Below are 21,863 nucleotides of genomic sequence, written 5' to 3' on the forward strand. Positions count from 1 at the left end.
GCTGATATGGATTGTGGCATGTTGTGCATCATAGAAGTAATTGTGAAAGATGGATGATACCTGGGGAAGATGGATGATACCTGGGGAATGTTCAGTAAGGTGAAATGCTCAGATCAATGTAGATTATTTTGTATATGTTTAAGGAACACCTAACAGTTCAATTTGATTACAGCATGATATTTACTCTATTTCTACATGCCTTTTCTATCATTTGAACATTTGAATCACCTGAATAAGCCCCAGGTTGTAATACTTCAACATCACTCACTCTGCTGTTACACAGACATATGTACTCTACTTTAACACTGTAATCAACTGTGACTGACTGCTGAGTCTCTAAAAGATTTGTAAACAAGTGTGTGTATATTTGTCAACTTTTAAACTGAATGGCACATCACTATTTTATTATGCAAATGTAATTTATAAGAATTGCCTTGTTTTACAGTGTGTATTTAATTGCCGTTCAATGAATAAACCCCAGGAATGCAAATCTAGTGGGGGTTTTTCCTCCCGCCTCACACCATTTCCACCCATACTGCTGATGTTCTGCTTGGTCAAAATCCCATCTGGTTCGCGCTTACTGGGATTAAAATTTGCATATGTGTGAACTCCTTCAAGACAGTTGGAAAAGCATTCCTCATGAAGCTGGTTGAGAGAATGTCAAGAGTGTGCAAATCTGTCATCGGGGCAAAGGTTGGCTACTTTAAAGAATATGAAATATATTTTTATTTGTTTAACAGTTTTTTTGGTTACTACATGATTATAAGTGTTATTTTATAGTTTTGATGTCTTCACTATTATTCTACAGTGTCAAATAGTAAAAATAAAGAAAAACCCTTGAATGAGTATGTGTGTCAACTTTTGACTGGTACTGTACAGGAAATTTACAGGACATGTTGCTTGTTAACAGTTAAATACACTAAAATCTAGCCTAAATCATGTAGCGTATCCTTCATTGCCTGTTGCAAATAACTTTCTACTGACATCTTGTGGTGAAAATGTTGACCAGAGTTGTACAGATAGAATGGGGCACTGCACAGCAGTCGTGGGTTACTTTGGAACCATATTCCAATTCTGAGAATCCTTTCTACAGATAAAATGGGTATGGTGGAAGTAAGCTAAACGTTTACATTCAGCCTCAGAATTGCTGCTAGAAATTGACACCCAATTTCTAAGAAGAAAAGCTGTAGTGTAACTAAAAAAGCTAATTGGATATAAAATGATCATTGTTTAGTGTCTTAGGTTTCACTTTTAAGATGTACTATTTGATTCAAACCATAACTAAGTGGCTGCTCTGAAGCCTTCTGTGGCTATGTAGCTCTTATCTCTCCTGGTCTCTTTTCCTCATTTAATAGAATTGGATGGGTCACGAGTGTATGTAGATTGCATCTAAGTGTCCACCATATTGCTTTCCTCGATCACATGTTTGGGAGAAAATGTAAGATGTACTTTCTTTATTCATGCCTTTGGATGCCTATTCATCAAGGCTCAGTGGTTAGCTGGGAAGCCAGGCTTGATACCAGAGGATCCTCCAGGAAATGGGATGAGGTGTCTCAATGGGGCTAGCCTGAATGGAAGACTTACATTTTATTCAGCTTCACTGGGGACATAAAAAATGGCTCATTAATTTTGCCCCACATTCACAGAAGGCAGCTCCACTTCTCTCCAAGCGTTCTGTATTTAGTATGTGGGTCAATTTCTCCCTCAGGTTCAAATTAGGCTTCGGAATAAGGCATGTTTAGTGGGAAATCCATATTTCAGAACAGTTTTGAGCATGGCATAGTTGATATACAGTAACAGTCAAAAGTTTGGACACACATACTCATTCAAGGGTTTTTCTTTATTTTTACTATTTTCTACATTGTAGAGCAATAGTGAAGACAAACTATGAAATAACACACGGGATCAGGTAGTAACCAAAAAACTATCTATTTTATATGAGATTCTTCAAAGTAGTCTCTCTTTGCTTTGATGTCAGCTTTGCGCACACACTTGGCATTCTCTCAACCAGCTTCATGAGGTAGTCACATGGAATGTATTTCAATTAACAGGTGTGCCCTGTTAATTTGTGGAATTTCTTTCCTTCTTAATGCATTTGAGCCAATCAGTTGTGTTGTGACAAGGTAGGGGTGGTATACAGAACATAGCCCTATTTGGTAAAATACCAAGTCCATATTATGGCAAGAACAGCACAAATAAGCAAAGAGAAACGACAGTCCATCATTACTTGAAGACATGAAGTTCAGTCAATTTGGAACATTTCAAGAACTTTGAACGTTTCTTCAAGTGCAGTCGCAAAAACCATCAAGCACTATGATGAAACTGGCTCTCATGAGAACCACCACAGGAAAGGGAGACCCAGAGTTTCCTCTGCTACAGAGGATAAGTCCATTAGAGTTACCAGTTTCAGAAATCGCATCCCAAATACATGCTTCACAAAGTTCAAGTAAATCATCTCAACATCAACTTTTCAGAGGCTTTTTTGGTTGAATTGCTGCAAAGAAAGCACTACTAAAGGACACCAATAATAAGAAGAGACTTGCTTGGGCCAAGAAGCACGAGTAATGGACATTGGACTGGTGGAAATCAGTACTTTGGTCTGATTAGTCCAAGTGTGAGATTTTTGGTTCCAACCGCCGTGTCTTTGTGAGACGCAGAGAAGGTGAACGGATGATCTCTGTGTGTGTGATTCCCACCGTGAAGCATGGAGGAGGATGTGTGATGGTGCTTTGCTGGTGACACTGTCTGTGATTTACTTAGAATTCAAAGCACACTTAACCAGCATGGCTACCACAGCATTCTGCAGCAATACGCCATCCCATCTGGTTTGCGCTTAGTGGGACTATAATTTGTTTTTCAACAAGACAATGACCCAACACTCTCCAAGGACTATTTGTAAGAGCTATTTGACCAAGAAGGAGAGTGATGGAGTGCTGCTTCAGATGACATGGCCTCCACAATCACCCGACCTCAACCCAATTGAGATGGATTGGGATGAATTGGACTGCAGAGTGAAGGAAAAGCAGCCAACAAGTGCTCAGCATATGTGAGAACTCCTTCAAGACAGTTGGAAAAGCATTCCCCATGAAGCTGGTTGAGAGAATGTCAAGAGTGTGCAAAGCTGTCATCGAGGCAAATGATGGCTACTTTAAAGAATATAAAATATATTTAGATTTGTTTAACACTTTTTTGGTTACTACATGATTCCATGTATGTTATTCCATAGTTTTGATGTCTTCACTATTATTCTACAGTGTCGAAAATAGTAAAGATAAAGAAAAACCTAGGTGTGTCAACTTTTGACTGGTATTGTAAGTAAACTTGATTTTGCACATAAACTCAGCAAAAAAAGAAATGTCCTCTCACTGTCAACTAAAGTAAATCACAATGCTTTATTAAGAAGTGTAATAGACTACTGAGAGAGTATTGTGATATTATGCAACCTAATCCAGTGACTGTCATGAATTTTGGGTTGACAATTAGGATAATTTTGTTATTTTACAGTCAATGTTTTATTTTTTTTGTTCAATAGAGAGGAAAAAATGCATCTTCTTCTATTTACTTATATTATATATAGGCCTAATTAAATTAGTGCCAATTCACCACCAGTGGAAACTGAAATCCCATTAGTTGCTAGATTTCTAACTAGAAATAAACTCAGCATGTGACTAATAGAAATTGAATAATGTGTCCCTGAACAAAGGGGGTCAAAATCAAAAGTAACAGTCAGTATCTGGTGTAGCCACCAGCTGCATTAAGTACTGCAGTGCATCTCCTCCTCATGGACTGCACCGGGTTTGCCAGTTCTTGCTGTGAAATGTTACCCCACTCTTCCACCAAGGCACCTGCAAGTTCCAGGACATTTCTGGGGGGAATGGCCCTAGCCCTCACCCTCCGATCCAATAGGTCCCAGACGTGCTCAATGGGATTGAGATCCGGGCTCTTCACTGGCCATGGCAGAACATTGACATTCCTGTCTTGCAGGAAATCACTCACAGAACGAGCAGTATGGCTGGTAGCATTGTCATTGTGGAGGGTCATGTCAGGATGAGCCTGCAGGTAGGGTACCACATGAGGGAGGAGGATGTTTTCCCTGTAACACACAGCGTTGAGATTGCCTGCAATGATAACATGTTCAGTCCGATGATGTTGTGACACACCTCCCAGACCATGACTGGCCTTCCACCTCCAAATCGATCCCAATCCAGAGTACAGGCCTCTGTGTAACGCTCATTCCTTCGACGATGAACGTGAAACTGACCATCACCCCTGGTGAGACAAAACCGTGACTCGTCAGTGAAGAGCATTTTTTGCCAGTCCTGTCTGGTCCAGAAACGGTGGGTTTGTACCCATAGGCGACGTTGTTGCCGGTGATGTCAGTGGTGTCTGGTGTGGACCTGCCTTACAACAGGCCTACAAGCCCTTAGTCCAGCCTCTCTCAGCCTATTGCGGACAGTCTCTGAGCACTGATGGAAGGATTGTGCGTTTCTGGTGTAACTCAGGCAGTTGTTGTTGCAGTCCTGTACCTGGGTGTGATGTTCGGATCTACCGATCCTGTGCAGGTGTTGTTACACGTGGTCTGCTACTGTGAGGACGATCAGCCTGTCTGTCCTGTCTCCCTGTAGCTCTGTCTTAGGCATCTCACAGTACGGACATTGCAATTTATTGCCCTGGCCACATCTGCAGTCCTCATGCCTCCTTGCAGCATGCCTAAGGCATGTTCACGCATATGAGCAGGCACTCTGGACATCTTTCTTTTGGTGTTTTTCAGAGTCAGTAGAAAGGACTCTTTAGTGTCCTAAGTTTCATAACTGTGACCTTAATTGCCTACCGTTCCACAGGTACATGTTCATTAATTCTTTATAGGTCATTGAACAAGCATGGGAAACGGTGTTTAAACCCTTTGCAATGAAGCTCTGTGAAGTTATTTGGATTTTTACGAATTATCTTTGAAAGACATGGTCCCGAAAAAGGGATGTTTCTTTTTTTGCTGCGTTTAGAAGGAAGGAATGCATTGGGAGAATAAGATTATTTTGTTACTGTTTGTCTTCCCACTTTCTTGTAGAGATTGCTTTTATAACATGTGTGGGTGTGTCGATTTACCCTTCTCATATTTATACGGGCCATTGCTCATTGGATAACAGTGAGAAAGGTCCCACCTTCCACCGCTTCAGCTGTTTTACATTGGTTGAAGCAATCGCGATAAACATGGAAATGGTCTCCAATGGTGATATGTAGCTGCAGCAGATTATAGCCTGCATCATGGAAGAAAAACAAATGTAGCCACGGGTTGCAAAAACGATGCTAGTTTTGCGTGCACGCGTATCATTGAATGAAGCCTGTCTACAGTATGAATTTGATATTTACAGTGGAGGCAATTTAGCTGTCTGTCAATTGGGCTGCTAGCTAGTGAAGGGCCATGTTAGCTCGATGCTTAATGCTAAGTCGTTTATTGTATAGTTGAGGTTTGGAATCATGCTCATTGACGCTACCAATTTCACACATCCAAAATAATAGTGGAACATCTGCGTGTTATCAACTTTCGGAAGAAAGTTGAAATAGCTAGCTAAGCCAGCTAGCATCTGAGAAGGTAAGGTAACCAGTTATCTAACGTTAGCTCGCTATCATAATCAGCTAACGTTATTAGTTAACCTTAGTTATACGTTTAAATTCGCACTCATCACGCACACCTTCCTTGATTTTCTTTTATGTTTGTGTTGCTAGTCAGCTATGTTGTTCAACACCATGCCAATTTGTAATTAATATAGTCGTTTTGGAAACCGCAGTGTTGTTAGTTCGCAAAGAGACCACCTCACCTTGCTAGTTAACGTTATCTAACCTGTCACACAGAGCCAAAATCAATTGTCCGTTAGAAGTTATTGAACAATAACATTGCTTGATATCGTAAACTAATTCCTTCATGCGTTGGAAGTGACAAGAAAACACTATTTTTGACTGGACCTTTATCTACATTTTCGTTTGACGCTATTGTTTTCTTTCTCTCCATGAAAATAGGTATTGGATTCATATTTCACCCAATTTCCTCCATTTGAAGAAAAGCAAACTGGCTGAGATGGATGAACAAAGTGTTGAGGTGTGTTTACATTTTACACATCAGTTTAAATGCACATGTATGTCACTGGTTACCCTCTGTGTAGCTTTTAGATAAATACCTATCTCTATGACATTTGAGTGAACAACTTGACATGCCCTAAACTGATGGATGGATGCAAGCACTCCTGAGCTCAGGACATATCACTAGACTATAGATTTTGCTCTCAGCCAACGTTGGCATTAGACTGGGTTATGGGTTCCAAATATAGCTCACCCCACCAGGCAGTAATTTACATCGGATTGTGCACCAACTGTACCAAATGAGAATTGATTCCTGCTTCCTTGTCTATGACTGAGCCCCCCCTGTGCTCATTGTGCACAAATCAAAGTTTATTTGTCATGTGCGCCAACTACAACGGGTGTAGACCTGACTGTGAAATGCTTGCTTACAGGCTCTAACCAACAGTGCAATTTCTAAAAAAAAATAAAAAAAAAAATTAGGTGAACAATAGGTAAATAAAGACATAAAACGACAGTGAAAATAACAGTAGCGAGGCTATATACAGGCACCAGTTAGTCAGGCTGATTGGGGTAGTATGTACAAGTAGATATGGTTAAAGTGACTGCATATATGATAAACAGAGAGTAGCAGCAGCGTAAAAGAGGGGCTGTGTGTGTGGGGGGGGGGGGTGCACACAATGCAAATAGTCCGGGTAGCCATTTGATTACCTGTTCAGGAGTCTTGTGGCTTGGGGGTAAAAATTGTTGAGAAGACTTTTTGTCCTAGACTTGGCTCTCCGGTACCGCTTGCCATGAGGTAGTAGAGAGAACAGTCTATGGCTGGGGCCTTTGACTATTTTTAGGGCCTTCCTCTGACACTGCCTGGTGTAGAGGTCCTACACCTTAATGATGGTGTTGAAGTTGTGCCTGGCCATGCAGTCGTGGGTGAACAGGGAGTACAGGAAGGGACTGAGCACGCACCCCTGAGGGGCTCCAGTGTTGAGGATCAGCGTGGCAATGTGTTGCTACCTACCCTAACTACCTGGGGGTGGCCCATCAGGAAGTCCAGGATCCAGTTGCAGAGGGAGGTGTTTAGTCCCAGGATCCTTAGCTTAGTGATGAGCTTTGAGGGCACTATGGTGTTGAACGCTGAGCTGTAGTCAATGAATAGCGTTCTCACATAGGTGTTTCTTTTGTCCAGGTGAGAAAGGGCTGTGTGGAGTGCAATAGAGATGGCATTGTCTGTGGATCTGTTGGGGCGTTATGCAAATTGGAATGGGTCCAGGATTTCTGAGGGAATGGTGTTGATGTGAGCCATTAACAGCCTTTCAAAGCACTTCAGGGCTACGGATGTGAGTGCAATGGGTCTGTAATAATTTAGGCAGATTGCTTTCGTGTTCTTGGGCACATGGACTATGGTGGTCTGCTTGAAACATGTTGGTATTACAGACTTAATCAGGGACATGTTGAAAATGTCAGTGAAGACACCTGCCAGTTGACTGTTTATAAATATACAGAAAATATTTAAAGTTAGGCCTTTATTAATGTATCATACACCACATTTGAGCCTACTGATTCCTGTCCATGCGTATAATGGTTCCAGTCTTGCTTTGATAATATTTAAGACTTCTATCTTGCCACACAGAGTATTGCGGAGGTGTTCCGCTGTTTCATCTGTATGGAGAAGCTGAGGGATGCTCGGCTCTGCCCCCACTGCTCCAAACTCTGCTGTTTCAGCTGCATACGGGTGAGTGACATGTCGCAACGAGACTAGCTTGTTAGCGTAACACTTCACAGCTGGCATGTGAGGACGCGAACGAACGTCCCACCTGACCAAAATCCAGTGAAAGTGCAGGGCGCCAAATTCAGAAATAAATATTATAATTAAAATTCCTCAAACATACATGAATTATACACCATTTTAAAGATAAACTTGTTGTTAATCCCACTACAGTGTCCGATTTCAAAAAGGCTTTATGACAAAAGCATACCATGCGATTATGTTAGGTCTGCACCTAGTCACAAAAAAACACAGCCATTTTTCCAGCCAAAGAGAGGAGTCACAAAAAGCAGAAATAGAGATAAAATGAATCACTAACCTTTGATGATCTTCATCAGATGACACTCATAGGACTTCATGTTACACAATACATGTATGTTTTGTTCGATAAAGTTAATATTTATATCCAAAAATCTCTGTTTACATTGGTGCGTTATGTTTTCCCTCAAACATCCGGTGAAAGTGCAGAGAGCCATGTCAATTTACAGAAATACTCATTATAAATGTTGACATACAACTGTTATGCATGGAATTAAAGATATACTTCTCCTGCAACCGCTGTGTCAGATTTCAAAAAAGCTTTACGGAAAAAGCACACCATGGAATAATCTGAGTACAGCGCTCAGAGACCAAAACAAGCAATACAGATACCCACCATGTTATGGAGTCAACAAAAGTCAGAAATAGCATTATAAATATTCACTGACCTTTGATCTTCATCAGAATGCACTCCCAGGAATCCCAGTTCCACAATAAATGGTAGTTTTGTTCGATAAAGTCCATTTATGTCCAAATACCTCCTTTTTGATCGCATTTAGTACAGTAATCCAAATGAGCAGGCACTAGGTCCAGGCAAAGTCAAAAAAGTTATATTACAGTTCGTAGAAACATGTCAATGTATATAATCAATCTTGAGGATGTTTTTATCATAAATCTTCAATAATGTTTCAACTGGAGAATTCCTTTGTCTTTAGAAATGAAAGGGAACGGAGCTAACTCTCTCAGGCATGCGCCTGACTGAGCACATGGCCGTCTGGCAGACCCATGACTCAATCAGCTCTCATTCTCTCCCACTTCACAGTAGAAGTCTGAAACAAGACTGTTGACATCTAGTGGAAGCCTTAGGAAGTGCAATATGACCCCACAGACACTGTATATTGGATAGGCTAAGACTTGAAAACCTACAAACCTCCCACATCCTGGTTGGATTTTTTTCTCAGGTTTTTGCCTGCCATATGAGTTCTGTTATAATCACAGACATCATTCAAACAGTTTTAGAAACTTCAGAGTGTTTTATATCCAAATATGCATATCCTAGCATCTGGGCCTGAGTAGCAGGCAGTTTACTCTGGGTACACTTTTCATCCGGATGTGAAAATACTACCCCCTAACCCCAAAGATGTTAAGGGAAAACCAATATTCCACTGTCATTATACCATGATTTTAATGTATAGAACAATTCTCATTACAGTGTTTACTTTGAAGTGTCAGTCTACAAATATAGGAATTCGAGGCAGTCATGGGTGTTAGGCATCCTGTAAAAACCTATACATCTATACAGTGTTACAACCTCATCTGCAATGCTGACATGTAACCTCTTTTATTGACAGCGCTGGTTGACTGAGCAGAGAGCCCAATGCCCACACTGTCGGTAAGCCCTTCTGTGTTTGAACACAGTACTTAGTATTCCTGGCAAGGACTAGGGAAAGGGGGGGATACCTAGTCAGTTGCTCAACCGAAATATGTCTTCCACATTTAACCCAATCAGAGAGGTACGGGGGCTGCCTTAATAGACATCCATGTTATTCGGTGCCTGGGGAGCAATTGTTTTTGGGGGTTAGCTGCCTTGCTCAAGGGCAGAACGGCAGATTTTTCAACCTTGCTGGCTCGGGATTCCAAACGGCGACCTTTCAGTTACTGGCCCAACGCTCTAACCGCTAGGCTAAATGCAGCGGGGGTTAGCCTACTACTGATTATGTTCCAGAACAACCTTTTTAGAATTCAGGCAGCAGAGTTAAGAGTAAATCGGTGGAATAAAGTATAGATTTCCCCCAATTTACAGTGAGGACTGATCTAGTGCCAGTATTAATGATGCTAAAAGAGAAGTTTTTAAAGAAATCTTAAGGAATACTGAACTTTGAGATCTGTATGTAACTGTTCCTTTGTCCAAATTGGTTTAGATGGTTTTGGATAGACTTAGGCTGTAGCCACCATTTAGGGGACATTATTTTTCAAGACCGATCATGTCTGTGTATGACCTTGTGTGTGTCTGTCTCCAGGGCACCACTGCAGCTGCGGGAGTTGGTGAACTGCCGCTGGGCTGAAGAGGTTACCCAGCAGCTGGACACCCTGCAGCTCTGCAATCTCTCCAAACACGAGGAGAACGACAAGGACAAGTGAGCCCCAGCATCCCTCCTTTCCATCCCTTGCTCCCCTTTGACCCATTGATCACTACCACATCTTTCTTTCTCTCTGTCTCTCTCTCTCTGCCCTCGCTCCCCCTCTCTATCCATACCCTATATTTCTGTTAGAATTGAAGACCTCAAACACAACCTGGGCCCCATTAAACTAAATGCGGTATGAGGCAAAAGCAACCAAGAACAATGTGCCCTTTCAGCTTAGAAATGAGAAAGGCCCAGCACATTGTAAAGTGGGCTGAGTTTATAAATGGCTTGTTGTTTGGCTCTAGGTTTCCATCCAATTTGAAAGTGAATATTCTACAATCGGCATAAAAAATGTTTTCCCACGAGTTGTGTTCCGTACAAACAAACTTGTTTCGGATTAAAAAGTCTCATGACGAAGTGCACAAAAAAGCTCTTAGTCGTATAAGATATTTTTTGTAGACGTGGGGTTTTCTGGTGTTTTCGGAAGATGGGCAGGGACTCTGCTGTCCTAGCTTCAGGGGGAAGCTGGCTCCATCATTGGTGTGCCAGGACAGAGAAGAGCTTGGACTGGGCAGAGCGGGAGCTGCCTTCCTGTGGGGATGGGAGGGCCAAGAGACCAGAGGTGGCAGAACTGAGTGCTCGGGTTGAGGTGTAGGGTTTGAGCATAGCCGGGAGGTAGGGAGGGGCAGTTCCTCTTGTTGCTCCGGAGGCAGGCACTACGGTCTTGTAGTGGATGCGACCTTCGACTGGAAGCCAATGGAGTGTGTGGAGGAGCTGGGTGACATGGGAGAACTTGGGAAGGTTGTAAACAAGGCGGGCTGCAGCGTTCTGGATAAGTTGCAAGGGTTTGATGGCACAAGCGGGGAGCCCAGCCAACAGCCAGTTGCAGTAGTCCAGACTTGAGATGACAAGTGCCTGGATTAGGACTGACTGAGGTAGGGTTGTAGAGCTTGAACTTGCAGGAGCATGGTACTGCTTTTGATGTTTGCAGAGAACGACAGGGTGTTGTCCAGGGTCATTCCATGGTTCTCAGTACTCTGGGAGGGCGACACTGGAGAAATCAACTATGATTGAGTGGTCTTTGAGCGGGCAGGCCTTTCTCGGGAGGAAGAGCAGCTCAGTCTTTTCGAGCTTGAGGTGGTGGGCTGACATCCAATCTGAGATATCTTCCAGTCACGCAGAGATGCGTCTCGTCACCTGGGTCTCAGAAGAGGGGAAGGAGAAAAGTAGTTGAGTGTCATCCGCATTGCAATGATAGGAGACACCATGTGAGGATATGACTGAGCCGAGTGACTTGGTCTATATAGAGAAGAGGGCCTAGAACCGAGCCCAGGGGGACACCAGTAGTGAGAATATGTGGTGCAGACACAGATCCTCTCCACGTTGCCTGGTTGGAGTGGCCTGGCAGGTACGATGCAATCCAAGGGTGTGTAGCGCTGGAGACGTCCAGCCCTGAGAGGGTGGAGACGAGGATCTGATGGTTCACGGTGTCAAAGGCAGTGGATAGATCTAGGAGGATGAGAACAGAGTCTGCTTTGGCAGTGCGGAGAGCCTCCACGCAGAGGATCAGTCTCGGTTGAGTGACCCGTCATGAAGCCTGACTTTTTATTTTATTAGGTAAGTCAGTTAAGATCAAATTCTTATTTACAATGAAGGCCTGTGAACAGTAGGTTAACTGCCTTGTTCAGGGGCAGAACAACATATTTTTACTTTGTCAGCTCAGGGATTTGATCTAGCAACCTTTTGGTTACTGGCCCAACGTCAAGAAGAGCATTCTGAGAGCGATAAGAGTTGATCAGAGGCAGCACACGAGTGTTTTGAAAAAGGGATACAGGTCCATAGTTTTTTGCAACACGACTCGAGTGTTGGTTTTTTGAGGAGGAGAGCATTCTGGCCATTTTGAAGTCAGAGGGGACGCAGTCAGGGATGAGGGGAAATTATGAATGGAATTAGGTCTCCAGAGATGGTCTGTAGGAGGGGATAGGGTCAAGCTGGCAGGTTGTCGGGTGGCCAGACCTCAGTCACAATATTTCATCTGGAAACAGTGGAGAGAAGGGGTTGAAGGTGTAGGGTAGTTCTGTGTGAGTGGGACCAGTGGACTCAATAGGCTGTGATTGAGGAGCGGATGTCATAAACCTATTCAGTGGTTGACAGTCATCCACAGGCAGGGAGGGGTGTAGGATTTAAGGAGTGAAGAGAAGGTGGAAAAGAGTTTCCTGGGGCTAAAGGAAGAAGCTTGAAATTTAGAGTGATAGTGGCTCTAGCAACAGATGCAGAGCAAGAGAAGATAAAGAAGAGAGAGTGAAAGGATGATAGGTCCTCCGAAAGTTTAGATTTCCAGTGCGAGTCATAAGATGTGGAAAGGGGGAGGGTAGGGTCAAAGAGGCTGAGTGGCTAGGAAAGGGAGACAGTGGGGGAGTGAGTTGTAGTGAGATTTGTAGGCTAACAGCCACTAGTAAAGATAAGATCAAGAAAATTGCCTGTCTTGTGAGTTGGAAGGGATTGGAAAAGGATGAGGTCAAAAGGCAAGGAGGGGAAAGAGAGCGTTGGAAAGAAACTAATTAAAGGCATACATCGGGAGGTTGAAGTTGCCAAGTACTAAGAGCAGTGAGCCATCGTCAGGAAATGAGCTTATCAAGGTGTCAAGCTCATTGAGGAACTCTGTAAAGAGTCTGTAAAGCTTACAGGGAGAGGAGCGAACATGGAATAGAAAACACGCATAGTTGCCAAAGCTACAAAAGGGCTAAATGAGATCATCAGAAAATAACTTGGTAAGATTCTCAAGCAAGAGAGTTGTGTGGAGCCTTCCCCGAACACCTCGGCAGAGCAGTCTTTGTTTCGGGGAAGAGACTGACTCGACCGCCGCTTACAGCTGCCGTTGAGAAAACAGGGGAGACTGAAGTACTAACACTTATTGCTGAATGCCTAGGAGAGGAGAAACCACTCCCCCCTCCAATACAACCACTGATTACCAAAACAAGTCACAAATTGCCATGCCCCTTAGATGTGTCAAGAATCATCTGCAAGTTTTGAGCAGTTGCAGTTCACACACCAAGTAGGCTAATGCGAAGATGGGCAGCACTTAAAATAATGTCCTAGCGAGCAAAAAGAGCGTACTAGACAACAGATAAAGACAAAAATTATACTTATCACTCCTGGAGATATCAGGAGTCCTCAAGCTATAGAATGAAGCACTTGTTGCATAATCTATTTCACCAGCAAAAAAATTGCCCACATTGTCAAGCGTATTTTGTTTTGTTCGACATTTGGGAAGTTTACCGACAAATTTGAATTTCCATCAGGCCTGTCGTGACATTTTTTTTGTCCGACATGTACTTTACTCGCAATAAAAGGTTGGATCGAAACCTGCTTAATGTGACTTAAAATGTGTTGAAAAGAGATTCCAGAGGGTCTAGATGTGTCAGTTGTCTATGGTTTGTCTACAGGTGTGAGAACCACCATGAGAAACTCAGTGTGTTCTGCTGGACCTGTAAGAAGTGCATCTGCCACCAATGTGCTCTGTGGGGAGGCATGGTAAGTGGCCCACAAAGGAGTATTCTCAGTCAAGCCCCACATCCCTTTGGTATAACAAAACAAGTGCTCAGTCAGTCCATTCCTGTATTTTGATCTTCACCCCTTTTCCTTCCCCAAGCATGGCGGCCACACCTTCAAGCCTCTGGCTGAGATCTACGAGCAGCACGTGTCCAAGGTGAACGAGGAGGTGGCCAAGCTCCGCCGCCGCCTCATGGAGCTCATCAGCTTGGTGCAGGAGGTGGTGAGGGGCACTGTTTCTTTTTCTTTTTAGCTTGGTTAGAAGCACACATATGAGAAAATAGTATCAATATCACTTTTGCACACTGCTGAATTTTGCCACTAGACGGCACAAGGGCACTACAGCTAATTTGCCTCTGTTGTGATGGGATGCCTCCTCCACTCTATCCCTCTGTGATGACAGATGAAGTTACCGTTCCACCAAAATACATTATAACGCCGCAACCGTCTGCCTTAATTCAACATATGTTTTCGGGTTCTCTCAGGAGAGGAACGTGGAAGCAGTGCGAGGGGCCAAAGACGAGCGAGTGCGAGAGATTCGTAATGCAGTAGAGATGATGATTGCCCGTCTCGACAACCAGCTCAAAAACAAACTCATCACCCTCATGGGTACGCAAATTTCATGACACCATTTGTGTTTCTCTCTTGTCACTGTAATGCCCTTCTATGTCACTAAAATATTATTTTTATATGAAAATGTCCTCTCCCAACAGGTCAGAAGACCTCCCTCACCCAAGAGACTGAGCTACTGGAGTCTCTCCTGCAGGAGGTGGAACATCAGGTATGTGGACTTGTACCATACCAGTATACAGTGTACCATTTAAAAAATATTTAACACCAGGAATGCCGTAGGTAGCACTACAAGTGGTTTGGAATGTGTTGTACCTGCTTGAGAGGGTGTGTTTCTTGCAGGACATACTGTGTTGTCTTGTGGTTTGTGGAGGCCGGTGTTTAGGATGTGAGTGGGAAGTGAGTGTTTTCGGTGGCAGTCTGGCACTCCACACCGCACAGCACTCTGGGTTAGAGGTCGACTGATTAATCAGAATAGCCGATTTAATTAGGGCCGAGTTCAAGTTTTCATAACAATCGGTAATGGTCATTTTTGGACACCGATCATGGCAGATTACATTGCACTCCACGAGGAGACTGCATGGCTGGCTGGATACCTCTTATGCGAGTGCAACAAGGAGCCAAGGTAAGGTGCTAGCTAGCATTAAACACATTTTCTTAAAAAAACAATCTTAACATAATCATTAGTTAACTACATACACATGGTTGATGATATTACTAGTTTATCTAGCTTGTCCTGTATTGCATATAATCGATGCGGTGCCTGTTAGTTTATCATTGAATCATAGCCTACTTCACCAAATGGATGATTACCTAACCATAAACATCAACACCTTTTTTTAAATCAATACACAATTATATATTTTTGATATATATATTTTAGTTAATATTTCCTGCTTACATGAATATCTTTTAACTAGGTCAATTGTGTCACTTCTCTTGCGTTCTGTGCAACAGAGACAGGGTATTTGCAGCAGTTTGGGCCGCCTGGCTCGTTGCGAACTGTGTGAAGACTATTTATTCCTAACAAAGACAGCCAACTTCGCCAAACGGTGGATGATTTAACAAAAGCGCCTTTGCGAAAAAAGCACAATCGTTGCACGAATGTACCTAACCATAAACATCAACGGCTTTCTTAAAATCATTACACAGAAGTATATTTTATTAAATCCGCATATTTAGTTAAATAATCCAGGTTAGAAGGCAATATTAAAATAGGGAAATTGTGTCACTTCTCTTGCGTTCATTGCATGCAGAGTCAGGGTATATGCAACAGTTTGGGACACCTGGCTCGTTGCCAACTAATTTGCCAGAATTTTACGTAATTATGACATAACATTGAAGGTTGTGCAATGTAATAGGAATATTTAGACTTATGGATGCCACCCATTAGATAAAATACGGAACTGTTCCGTAATTTCACTGAAAGAATAAACGTTTTGTTTTCGAAATGATAGTTTCCGGATTCAACCATATTAATGACCTAATGCTTGTATTTCTGTGTGTTATTATGTTATAACTAAGTCTATAATTTGATATTTGATCGAGCAGTCTGACTGAGCGGTGGTAGGCAGCAGCAGGCTCGTAAGCATTCATTTAAACAGCACTTTCGTGTGTTTGTTAGCAGCTCTTCGCTATGCTTCAAGCATTGAAGCATTGACTTCAAGCCTATCAACTCCGGAGCTAGTTAGCGGGGTGCGTGCTAATAGCTTTTCAATCGGTGACGTCACTCGCTCTGAGACCTTGAAGTAGTTGTTCCCCTTGCTCTGCAAGGGCTGCGGCTTTTGTGAAGCGATGGGGTAACGATGCTTCGGGGGTACCTGTTGTCAATGTGTTCCTGGTTCGAGCCTAGGTAGGGGCGAGGAGAGGGACGGAAGCTATACTGTTACAATGGCAATACTCAAGTGCCTATAAGAACGTCCAATAGTCAAAGGTATATGAAATATAATTGGTATAGAGAGAAATAGTCCTATAATAACTACAACCTAAAACTTCTTACCTGTGAATATTGAAGACTCATGTTAAAAGGAACCACCAGCTTTCATATGTTCTGAGCAAGGAACTTAAACGTTAGCTTTTTTACATGGCACATATTGCATTTTTACTTTGTTTTTGCATTATTTAAACCAAATGGAACATGTTTGATTATTTATTTGAGGCTAAATTGATTTTATTGATATATTATATTAAGTTAAACTAAGTGTACATTCAGTATTGTTGTAATTGTCATTATTACAAATAAATACATTTTTAAAATCAGCCGATTTTAAATCGGTATCTGCTTTTCTTGGTCCTCCCATAGTGTTGAAAAATCATAATCGGTCGACCTCTACTCTGGGTAGCAGGAAGCTGAGCGAGAGGAGGCACTGAGCCACCAATTGTCTAGAGGCTTTCTGTCTTGTTATATCCTCTTCATCTGCACTTGCCCTGAACAGACAGGATGGTCAAAGTAGTGATGTTCATGACCACGATGTGCTTTCACCTGCCCAGTTCTTTCACATCAGTGCAGATAAAGGGAGAAAAGGATAGGAAGCAACTTCAGACTACTGATATTCACTTTTTGTTTTCTGAGCGAACTAATTTGAAACTTTAAGAAACCAGGTGCATTTTCCCTGATTTGAAACTTGTGAAAAACACCAAGATTTTATGGTGAGATGAGTCAACGATTGACAAGGGCTTGATGATCCTGCCCATTTCACAGTCCAGAGATTTCTTTATTACAAAACAGCCTAAATTCAATGGTCACCAGTGCCCTGAGAGAATGGGTGTCCTGGCTTCAACTGTTAGTCACAAAGTTCACACATTCTGCCATGTAAATCTTTCAGGACTTTTCTTAGTCTTTTAATGCTTTTTACATTGTCTTTCCTCAAATGACTATCAGCTGTTCTCAAACCTACACACAGGTGTTTTCTTCTGAATTCACCTCTCTGAAGTCACAACCTAGGCTTTTTCATCGCCTGTCAAACTTTACCTTGAGTGCGTCATGCCTCCAGTGAAATAAGATGCGTTAAGAGTGAGGGTGAAGGGGGAGTGGTGGTCAGGTGTTGCTCTGCAAAACTCTTCAATTGTGTGTGGTTCTCTGTCCTACAGCTGCGCTCCTGCAGTAAGAGCGAGTTGATCTCCAAGAGCCCAGAGATCCTGCTGATGTTCCAGCAGGTTCACCGCAAGCCCATGCAGTCCTTTGTCACCACTCCAGTCCCCCCTGACTTCACCAGGTAACATACGAACTAAACCTACTTCACTAAACCCATTATACTGTACCTGCACACCTTCCTAGGTACTGTACTAAACCACAGATCCTGTGACTAGAGAGCTTGATTTAAGAAAAAAAAATGCTCCGGATCCTCTTTTTAGACTGTTGTAGCTGTGTTTTTTAAAATTGTTTATTGTCGTCAGAGAAAAGAGGATCCACTTTTAGATGTTCAGTTCAATTTTGTATGGTTAGATATATATTTCCATTTGGATTATTCATAATGCAGCAAGATATTGTTATGCTTTTTTAATGGATATTTCATGACATTGAGAAGTGTAATTACGGAACAACTTTCTCTCCACAGTGAGCTGGTTCCTGCCTATGACTCAAGCACTTTTGTTCTGGCCAACTTCAGGTAGTCTTGAAAATGTTTGGATATGAGCTTGTGTATGCACAAGGATTAGAAATCGACAGTCTTTGAACATCGAACAAAACATCTTTTAGCTTCCGTTTTTTGGAAAATAGTACAAAGCACCCCATTGGATTGCTCACACTCAGGCTCTGATTAAGTGCTTATGTTCCAGCTGCTAATTAAGGCAACCGGGGACACGTCGGCCCATAATGAGCAATTTCTCTCTCGTTGTGACACTTCACCAAGAAGCAGTTGAAATTGTATTTTTTTAATGAATGGGTTCCTCTTATCTGACTTGTTTTTCTGCCTGTGTGTTGCATTGTCCTTACAGCACCCTAAGACAGAGGGCAGATCCCGTCTATAGCCCCCCACTCCAGATATCTGGCATCTGCTGGAGACTCAAGGTTTATCCAGTGAGTAGACACCAACAATTGGATGTTCTCTAATACTTAGTAGTAATTGCTACTAAACTACTAATGATCTCTTATGTTCATCGTATCTTACTCTAACTACTAGATTTGATATGTCACCTTTATCACAACTAAGTTGTCAATATTGGAGATTGTGAAAAACTCTGGTTTAATGTTCACCATAATTATGGGTTCAAGCAGCGAAGCTGGTTTCTTCTGGTTTATTATTATTATACCGGTTCTTCTTACAGGGAAAATGTAACATGCAAATTCATGTGAGATGGTAAGGCAGAGGAGGGTGCAACTTGACGATAGATGCGAATTGGCCACAAGGTGGCGGTATAACAGGCACTTGAAATTGCATACTCTGAAATGTAATGCGCCTCACCCCATATAACCTCGGGTCCTGAAATTCAGTGCATAGGTCCCTCTTCTCACAAGGAACAAATTTGTGTCAAGGACCCAGAAGGTCCGTCATAATGGATTTTACAGCATTTAGAATTTTGTGAAAAACACTTAAATCACATATCCTCCGGGACCACTGGGTCTATCTGGATTAACCTTCACATGGCATCTATGGACCAAGGTCTCAACTGAATATTTTCCAGACTAGCATGTCAAACAACATGGTGCTACTGACCAATAAACGTTCATGTGAGTGTTGCCTGGCACATTAATGCATATCAATCAGCCATTAATACTTGTATTAACTAAACTTGTTCAAAACACTGTCAAGACTCAACATATGCAAGCATATTCAGATCGACTGTATTGGAGCTAAAACGGCACATGTTTATATCTCTCCATCTGTTTGGCTTGGTGATGAAATTTGGCACACATGCTATGAGTCTGGCTAATCTGTAACGTATGGTTCAGTTTGGCCGCATGGGGATTCTGTTGGACAAATAATAATTAATGCAAGGTTATTGCGGCCATATTGTTTGAGTAAGAGTCTTGGAAAATATTGTGTTTGAAGATAGATTATATATACCACATTTGGTGCCGATCAGTCTAGCGGTTTTGGAGAAAAAGTTTAAAGTAGTCAATATCATAAAACAATAGTCCAAAGTATGCATATTGCATGATCTGATTTGTGGTATTTGGCAAGCGTGATAAAGAGTACAGAAGTAGCTCCTCTCGAGCGATGTGCCCACAGCTTGAATCCCAACATTGCTCCTTGCAGCTATATTTATTATGTTGCTTCTGCCAATTTGCTGAAACATTTTTAATTCCAGTGAGATGGTAAGGGTTAGAAGGGTGCATCAAGGCCACACCCTCCCATGCAATTTGAACATAGGTCCGTCTCTTCACAAGGAAGAAATTTGCCTCGAACCCATAAGGTCCGCCATGATGGATTTTCCGCCATTTACAATTTTGTGAATTAAACTTAATATGCTACTCTGGCACCGAAGGACCAATCTGCACAAAACTTGAGATATGACCTCTGGACCAAGGTCTCTTAATGCTAAATTACACACTAGTATATCAAACAACTTGGCCGCTACTGACCAATAAACATTATTGTGGGCATGGTCTGGCACATAAATGCATATAAATCAGACACTGTTGATCATATTGTAATAACTTGGTACATATGTCCAAAAAATATGCAAGCACATTCAAATCGACCACATGATGATGCTCTAACGGGCACATGTTTATATCTCTTGATCTGTTTGAGTCAGTGATGAAATTTGGCACCCATGTTCAGGGATATGAGTCTAGCTAAGCTGAAAATTATGGTTCAGTTTGGCCACATCGTAGCGCTGTTGGACAGGAAAAAATTCAGTGAGTAGATATATATATAAAAAAAAAAATATATATATATATATATATTTTTTTTAAAGCGGCCATATTGTTTGAGCTGGAGTCCTGAAAAATATAGGATTTGAAGACATGGGTACATAGATTCTATGTACAAATCGGTCCATTTGGTTCTGGAGAAGAAGACGTGTAAAGTATTTAACTTTGAAAACTGGTGCTGCTCAATTAACCAAAATTGACCGATGTCGGTTCAATTATTTGAATTCCATTTTGTTCAGTTTTTCTGTCAACTCAATGTGAACATTGCACAGTTTCTCTAGAGATAAATCCGATCCAGCTTGAACCCCTGCTTGCTGCTTGCAGCTATATTGTGTGTTTGTTTTTTCCCTTCAGGATGGCAACGGTGTGGTGCGCGGCAACTATCTGTCCGTTTTCTTGGAACTATCTGCAGGACTCCCTGAAACGTCAAAGTATGTTTTTGTAAAATTGTCATTCTTTCTTTGAATTGAAGTTTTCACTTGAATTTATGTCACCTTCAACGTGTGTATTTTCTGTGTCTATAGATATGAGTACCGTGTGGAGATGGTCCATCAGGCCTCCAGCGACCCCACTAAGAACATCATCAGGGAGTTTGCATCAGACTTTGAGGTGGGGGAGTGCTGGGGCTACAATCGCTTCTTCAGACTGGACCTGTTGGCCAGCGAGGGCTACCTCAACATGCAGACTGACACCCTGGTCCTCAGGTTACCACTAATACTAATAGAGAGAAAGATGCCATTTCTAACTCTGGGTTTAGTGTCTTCATTGGAGTCATTTTTGACTGCTGAGTTGACTTTTCTCCCCTGAACAGGTATCAGGTTCGTTCACCCACCTTCTTCCAGAAGTGCAGAGACCAGTACTGGTACATCAGCCAGCTGGAGTCAGCCCAGTCCAGCTACATCCAGCAGATCAACAACCTCAAAGAGGTGTGGGTTTTAGATCACCCCAAATTAATCTCCTATTAATCTAAACTAAAATGATTTGCGTTATTTCTCCATGTTGTCAGAGGCTGGCCATTGAGCTGTTCCGTAGGCAAAAGTCTCGCAGCTCTTCCCCTCCTGACCGGCGCCTGGGCACCTCTACGTCGGAGAGAGACTCCCGCTCAGGGAAAGGTCCCGTGGCTGAGGATGGCTGCCAGACCACTGCCACTGAGACCAAAGTGGAAGAGGAGGAGGAGGAGAAGACCCAGCACGATGACTCCAATGTGAGTCACTCAGACATTAGCACTTTGTCATCACATTCATCCATATTCATGATGACCACAGAGGTTCACCCTGTATTGGTTCATATTTGTGATTCAAGATGGTGCACACAACACATGATCAGAGTACCCAAACACACTGATTAGAAACTCTTAAGTTTTATAGCTATGTATGTCTCGAGCCCAATGGTCGAAACAGTTAAATGTTGCGTGGATACGATAGTCTCCTTTGTATTTACACAGGGGAGCAACTTTGGTTTTAGAAATGGGGGAGGATATAATATATATTATTTATATTTTATCCAGTGAGATAAACACCGCTCGGAGACGTCCGCAGGGTCCTAAAGCACACCGTTGCCTCATTTTGTATCACATTCCAATGATAAAGCTGGGGGGGGACAAAAATGTAATTTCAAACTGTGGGGGGGACATATCCCTCCCATCCCCAGTGAAAGTTGCTCCCCTGTATTCACATAACCACTGGGGCCGAAACATTGTTACATA

General features: G+C 42.4%; 1 protein-coding gene across 3 annotated transcripts in view; it reads left to right on the forward strand.

The window, feature by feature from the left end:
• Positions 1-5,197: 5,197 nt before the first annotated feature.
• Positions 5,198-21,863, forward strand: part of LOC135550747 (E3 ubiquitin-protein ligase TRIM37-like) — a 31,884-nt gene continuing 15,218 nt past the window's right edge. For all 3 annotated transcript variants that reach the window (XM_064981835.1, XM_064981834.1, XM_064981836.1), the window contains exons 1-16: positions 5,198-5,590; positions 6,016-6,094; positions 7,700-7,801; positions 9,445-9,485; positions 10,114-10,230; positions 13,665-13,752; positions 13,871-13,993; positions 14,256-14,379; positions 14,484-14,551; positions 17,431-17,555; positions 17,898-17,948; positions 18,277-18,358; positions 20,513-20,589; positions 20,683-20,862; positions 20,970-21,084; positions 21,165-21,362. In XM_064981835.1, the coding sequence (XP_064837907.1) occupies positions 6,074-6,094; positions 7,700-7,801; positions 9,445-9,485; positions 10,114-10,230; positions 13,665-13,752; positions 13,871-13,993; positions 14,256-14,379; positions 14,484-14,551; positions 17,431-17,555; positions 17,898-17,948; positions 18,277-18,358; positions 20,513-20,589; positions 20,683-20,862; positions 20,970-21,084; positions 21,165-21,362 (1,512 nt within the window). In that variant the 5' untranslated portion in view covers positions 5,198-5,590; positions 6,016-6,073. The remainder of the gene's footprint in view (positions 5,591-6,015; positions 6,095-7,699; positions 7,802-9,444; positions 9,486-10,113; positions 10,231-13,664; positions 13,753-13,870; positions 13,994-14,255; positions 14,380-14,483; positions 14,552-17,430; positions 17,556-17,897; positions 17,949-18,276; positions 18,359-20,512; positions 20,590-20,682; positions 20,863-20,969; positions 21,085-21,164; positions 21,363-21,863) is intronic.

The sequence above is a fragment of the Oncorhynchus masou genome, chromosome 12 (assembly GCF_036934945.1).
Source record: "Oncorhynchus masou masou isolate Uvic2021 chromosome 12, UVic_Omas_1.1, whole genome shotgun sequence".
In the NCBI taxonomy this organism is placed as follows: domain Eukaryota; kingdom Metazoa; phylum Chordata; class Actinopteri; order Salmoniformes; family Salmonidae; genus Oncorhynchus; species Oncorhynchus masou.